This window comes from Dipodomys ordii, unplaced genomic scaffold (assembly GCF_000151885.1).
Source record: "Dipodomys ordii isolate 6190 unplaced genomic scaffold, Dord_2.0 Scaffold181, whole genome shotgun sequence".
In the NCBI taxonomy this organism is placed as follows: Eukaryota; Metazoa; Chordata; class Mammalia; order Rodentia; family Heteromyidae; genus Dipodomys; species Dipodomys ordii.
Genome location: NW_012267397.1, coordinates 585,478 through 591,541, shown reverse-complemented (window position 1 = coordinate 591,541; position 6,064 = coordinate 585,478). Strand labels below are relative to the sequence as shown.

General features: G+C 41.6%; 1 protein-coding gene across 1 annotated transcript; it reads left to right on the top strand.

Annotated features, from left to right (window-relative positions):
- Positions 1-797: 797 nt before the first annotated feature.
- Positions 798-3,118, top strand: Psmb2 (proteasome (prosome, macropain) subunit, beta type, 2). Its single transcript, XM_013034047.1, has 2 exons — positions 798-925; positions 2,885-3,118. The coding sequence occupies exons 1-2, from the start codon at positions 833-835 to the stop codon at positions 2,990-2,992; spliced, it is 201 nt and encodes a 66-aa protein (XP_012889501.1). The 5' UTR covers positions 798-832; the 3' UTR covers positions 2,993-3,118.
- The last annotated feature ends 2,946 nt before the right edge of the window (positions 3,119-6,064 follow it).

Genomic DNA, 6,064 nt, shown 5'->3' with positions numbered 1-6,064 from the left:
GTCTCACAGACTTTCCTGCCCGGGCTGGCTTTGAACTGCAATCCTCAGATCTCAGCCTCCTGAGTAGCTAGGATTACAGGTGTGAGCCACTGGCGCCCGGCTATCACTTTTCTCCTTGTATTTCTATTTGTCTCTGACAGTATCATAAGAATCTGGCATATTCCTTCCTTTTTGGTGCTACCCTCTTGCTTGACTTCAGTCATGCTAGAGCTTTAGGCCACATCCTGAAAAGAATTAGTGTAGCCTCTGATGATTATGTCTTGATTTGGCACATGTCAGTAGTATAGCTGCTATGCCCTCCAAAATAACTACAAGCATCCCTAAGCCTAAGTGCTTTTATGTGTTGACCCAGTTTGCTATACTCACAGTCAATTCCTTTGGGTCTTGTTTTAGGAGAGGTTCAGTTTCATCCTCCAAATTCTCTCCCCATTGTTAAACTAAGACCTAACTGGGAGGGTAAGGCTAAAACTCTGGCCTTGTCCTACCAGTCTCTGATTTGCAGCTGGCTAGGGCAGATGAAATTGATTTTAGCCATAGACTAAAGGGCAGTAGAGTGGAAGGTGGGCTGTGAAAAAGAGAGGCAGACCACTGGACTTGATCAGCAGTGGCTCTGGCCAGAGGAGACAGATTCCATCATGCTTACCCCTCTCTGTAGCAAATCAATTTGCAATGGCTCGTAGCTGCTGGAGCACTGGTCTGGGGCACCCTCCGTTGCATATGGAATGAGTTTATTGAAGGCTTGAAGCCTAAACATTTTTGCCTTTTTTGTTTCTGTGGCACTTGGATCTGAAGAAATTTGAAATTTAATCAAAATCTGCCAAGATTGCATTTAATGACAGCATCTACAGTACTTGGCTTCCCTGTTGTCTTTTCAGCTATCTCCCGTGAAAAGGCAGTGGAGCTTCTTAGGAAATGTCTGGAGGAGGTAAGTAGCTCCCATGGGACCCTGAAAGGAATGTTTTCTCTCTGTTTGCCAGTGTTCCTTTTCCCTGGTTGCTTTTCTTTCTAGTCCTTGCCAGAAGGTGTAATAAATACCCACTGACCAGATGTAAAGTTGCTACCAGGGATGAGTTCAGTGTGGGTAGCAGACTTACTTCTCATGGGTCATCTCCTCATCAATGTCAATTTTATAATTTAATTTCCTTTCTTTGTGGTCTATCCAGACAGACTAGTGGTTCTAAAAATTCAGTGTGTATTAGAATCATCTGGAGAATTTGTTTAAAAAGCAGATTTTACTGTCCCTCATCTCTGCCTCCAGTTCTGATTCTGCTGTCCAGAGGTAGAACCTGAGACTCTATTTTAACTGACAGTCCCCAGTGATTTTTCTATAGATGAGAACTGGGCCCAGTACTTAACTATAAGAGCTGTTGTCCTGGACTTGATACTGGCTCTGTTCTGAGGCCTCCATTAAATACCCTATTGTGTACTCACTCAACAGTGCATAAGCCCTTGTAGTCCTTCCCCCAGCATTCAGGAAGCTGTAGAAAGCAAAAGGAAGCTTTTGGCAGAAGTATAGGGCAATTTGGGCTGGGACTGTGGCTTAGTAGTAAAGTGCTTGCCTAGCATTCATGAAGCCCTACGTTTGATTCCTCGGTACCACATAAACAGAAAAAGCTGGAAGTAGCACTGTGGTTCAAGTGGTAGAATGTTAGCCTTGAGCAAAAAGAAGCTCAGGGACAGTGCCTAGGCCATAGGACTGGCAAAAAAAAAAAAAGCATAGGGCAACTTTCTCATTACTAGTAAGAATTTAAGTTGGATGTAAATAAAAGGATGAGGTGGTAGAAAATAATTCCATTAGGCTTTTTCATTGTTTTGCTCTCCTGTGGCCTATAAACTTGAAGTCATGGTCTAGTGAGAGAATAGGAAGATGAGAGCCCTGGCAATCATGTAGTTTGCCTCTTATACAAGCATCTTTTTTAGACCATAGTACCCCTCTCCCTTCTTCATATGTATAAATCCCTTTTCCAAAGCAGACACAGAACTAGCTCATGTATTCGTCTTAGCCATTCAACTGAGAAGCTAGCCAGCCCTAACTATTATAGGGGCTTCCAGGAAGAAGTTACTGAAATAGCAAATGCTCTTGAGAGTTTTATTACCCATGATCATGAAGATAGTCATTTTTAAATTTTATTTCCTTATTGTCATTTTTTTTTTTATCTTGGAGTTTGATTCTGGACACGAGTCATCAACCAGAAAGGATTCTGGAAATGGGTGGGCTGTTGCCGCCCTATTCTCAGCTACAAAGAAGATGGAAACGTGAAATGGAGGAGGGCTTAAGTCTAGGGAGATAGCTAGTTCCAGGATAGGTTCCTGAGGGAACCAGGATTGTGTCCTGTGTCAGTAAGGTGTTCAGGAAGGATATCCACAGAAGTGAAGACATTAAAGCTATGCTTTGTGTTTCCATGCATATAGATTGCTCCTTTGGGGCAGCCTGAGCCCAGACTGGAAGAGAGATAGAAGAGCTTGTTCTAAGAATTGTTCTGATGATATCCTTCCTACCTTCACACACAAACATACAAACATACTCACACTAACTACTCTATCTAATATGGGTAGATGTCTGGAGCAGAGTTGGGACCTAGTAATGTACTGCTTTGGTTCAGCGCTTGTTCCTAAATCACTCTACCTAGAAACATTTCAAGAGAAATACCAAACTGATTGGTAGCAGACTGTCTACATAAAAATATTGGATTGTTTCTTTTCTGGTCAGCTGACTGACCAGACAGGCTCCCAGCTGCATCCCCCAGGTCCTGCTCAGTATCTTCCAGCCAGCCTCGACTTACTAATAGAATATCAGTTCCACAAAAGCAATTATTTTTATTGGGCCTAGAACAGAGCTTTGCTCAGAAACATGTGTTAACTGATATCCCTCATGTCTCTACAGCTCCAGAAGCGCTTCATCTTGAATCTGCCAACTTTCAGTGTTCGAATCATTGACAGAAATGGCATCCATGACCTGGATAATATCTCCTTCCCTAAACAGGTCTCCTAACATCATGTCCTTTCTTCCACTTGCCACAGAACTTTTTTGAATGGCTCCTTTAATTTTTTCTACACTTTTGGTGTACATAATTGATAGATGTTTAATTCAGAATAAAGCTGAATGTGGATAAATTGAGTTTTCTGGTTTGGGTCTGTTTATCTAACATTACTTCAAAAAGGAACTGGAAGGAAGATTATCTTTTTTTTCTGATCTTGTAGCTTTTATTATTTTACTTAGAAAATTAGACAGCTTCAAATAATTAGAAATTTTGTAATTCTTTTTCTTTTTCTATGAACTGTGTTTATAACCCTCTATTATCAAATGTCATCTAAAATTTACTTTTTTCAACTTGTTTATATGTACAGATAATTTTTTTTTTTTTGAGGTCCGGTCATGGGGCCTGAACTCTGGGCTGGGCACTGTCCCTCAGCTTTTCAGCTCAAGGCTAGCTCTCTACCACTTGAGCCACAGCACCACTTCCACCTTTTTTCTTTTTGCTTATGTGGTGCTGAGGAATCGAACCCAGGGCCTCAGGCATGCAAGGCAAGCGCTCTACCACTGAGCCACCTTCCCAGCCCATGTACAGATAATTTTTAATGTGTTTTGACATTTTATTTTGTTTTTTGCATTCATTGGTTTTTATTTGCAATTTTTTTATTGTGAAAATACCGTACAGAGGGGTTACAATTTCATGGGCAAGGTAAAAATTACCTTTTTTGCCACATTCCGTCTTGCCTCATTCCCTCATGTTTAGCTTCACTGCTCAGATTCTTATCCATCAGCTCTTTAATTTATTTTGCTTCTCTCTGAAGCAGTGGTTCTTTTTGCCCTTAAGGTAACTTTTTTTAATTAATTACTTTGAATAGTTATTATGTGTACTTAGTAAGAATAGTCAAACATAGCTGGCCAGCACCAGTGGTTCACACCTGTTATCCTAGCTACTCAAGAGGCTGAGATCTGATGATCTAAGTTCAAAGCCAGCATGGACTGGAAGGTCCATGAGACACTTTATCCCCAGTAAACCACCAAAAAGCTTTAGTGTTTCAAGTGGTAGAGCACTAGCCTTGAGCACTAAAGCTCAGGGACAGCGCCTAGACCCTGTGTTCAAGCCCTAGGACCAACACACACACAGAAAACAATGTAAAAGCAATATTCCTCTCAAGTTATAATCTGATCACCTGCTCCCCTTCTCAGAGGAAGCTTCAATTAGTATTTTCTTACCTTTTTAAAGAGATACTTCTGTTCTTATATAAAAAGTACATTTTGTTCTTATGTATATAAGAACTAGAACTTGAGTGTTTTGCCTACCATGTAGAACGCCCTTGATGTCCAGCATTGTTTAAAAAAACCAAACCAAAAAAAAAAAAAAACATTCAGGTATATCCCCTTATTTATTTTGTTGATCATGGAGCTCAAACTCAGGGCTTCAGTGCTGTCCTGAGCTTTTTCGTTCAAAGTTAGTGCTCTACCACTTGAGCCATAGCTATACCTCTGGCTTTTTGATGGTTGGCAATAAGAATCACAACCTTGGGGCTGGAAAAGTGGCTCAGTGGTAGAGTGCTTGCCTTGCATGCCTGAGGCCCTGGGTTCGATTCCTCAGCACCACATAAGCAAAAAGAAAAAAGCTGGAAGTGGCACTGTGGCTCAAGTGGTAGAGTGCTAGCCTTGAGCTGAAGAGCTGAGGGATAGGGCCCAGGCCCAGAGTACAGGCCTCACAACTGGACCCCCCAAAAAAAAAGAATCACAACCTTGCCCAGTTGGCTTTAAACTGCTATCCTCAGATCTCAGCCTCCTGAGTAGCTAGAATTACAGTTGTAAGCCACCAGTCAGGATAGACAGTATTACTTAAGCGGATTTTTTTAGTGCATTTAATTAGGCTGTACAACTAGATATATTCTAAGATGCTTTGGAACATACACTGGAATTTTTTTTTAAATTATTTTGACCATTCCTGGGACTTGAACTCAGGGCCTGGTGCTATCCACAAGTCTGTTTGTACTCAAGGCTAGCGCTCTTGACACTTGAACACAGCACTGCTTCCAGCTTTTTCTGAGTAGTTCATTAGGGTCTCATAGAGGTTTCTGCTTTGAACTATGATCCTCAGATCTCAGCCTCCCAGTAGCTAGGATTACAAGTATGAGCCACTGGTGCCCAGTGGGAATTTTTTAAGTTTCCCAAATAATTCTTATTCTCCATTAAGTCAAACCCACTGGATTGGGGTTTATTTGGAGCTGTGGTTCACAATCTAATATGTATCCTAACCACCTTTTGGACTTACGGACACACAGATTACTGTGTCCTTCTGTTACAGTTTGTGCCTGCTTGTATAGAGCCTAACAATTTTCATTTCTAATATTTTCCATTGTTGATCCTGTCAGTGGGAATCACATTTTGGACAGCACTTGGTTAAATTCTATTTTTACATTGGCTAAATCCCACTTTATCCAATTCTATAATTCAGGACTTTTTTATTTTTTTAATCCAGGATCTTGCTGTATAGCCTAGTCTAGCCTGCCAGGTGCTGGTGGCTCACGCCTGTAATCTTAGCTACTCAGGAGACTGAGAGCTGAGGATCACATTTCAAAGCCAGCCTGGGCAGGAAAGTCTGTGAAATTCTTATCTCCAATAAACCACTAGAAAACCAGAAGTGGCACTGTGGCTCAAGAGGTAGAGCACTAGCCTTGAGTGGAAGAGCTGAGGGACAGCACCCAGGCCCAGAGTTCAAGCCACATGACCAATCAAAAAAAAAAAAAAAAAACTCTGCTCCTGCTTCAATTACAAGCATGCTTTGCATCCTTGGCATCTGTACTACTCTTACTATCACATATACAACAGTCATTGAGATAATGTTTGAATGTCATACATACTTTTTTACTACATTAGTGATTTTATAAGAGCTAATTGTTGGGAAGGTGGCTCAGTGGTAGAGCGCTTGCCTTGCATGCCTGAGGCCCTGGGTTCGATTCCCCAGCACCACATAAGCAAAAAGAAAAAAGCCGGAAGTGGCACTGTGGCTCAAGTGGTAGAGTGCTAGCCTTGAGCTGAAGAGCTGAGGGATAGCGCCCAGGCCCAGAGTTCAGG

Excerpts from the sequence above, each read along its gene's own strand:
- Psmb2 (XM_013034047.1), top strand. The coding sequence starts at position 833 with ATGACAGCATCTACAGTACTTGGCTTCCCTGTTGTCTTTTCAGCTATC. Across the intron at positions 926-2,884 it reads TTAGGAAATGTCTGGAGGAG|CTCCAGAAGCGCTTCATCTT; the intron begins GTAAGTAGCTCC and ends ATGTCTCTACAG.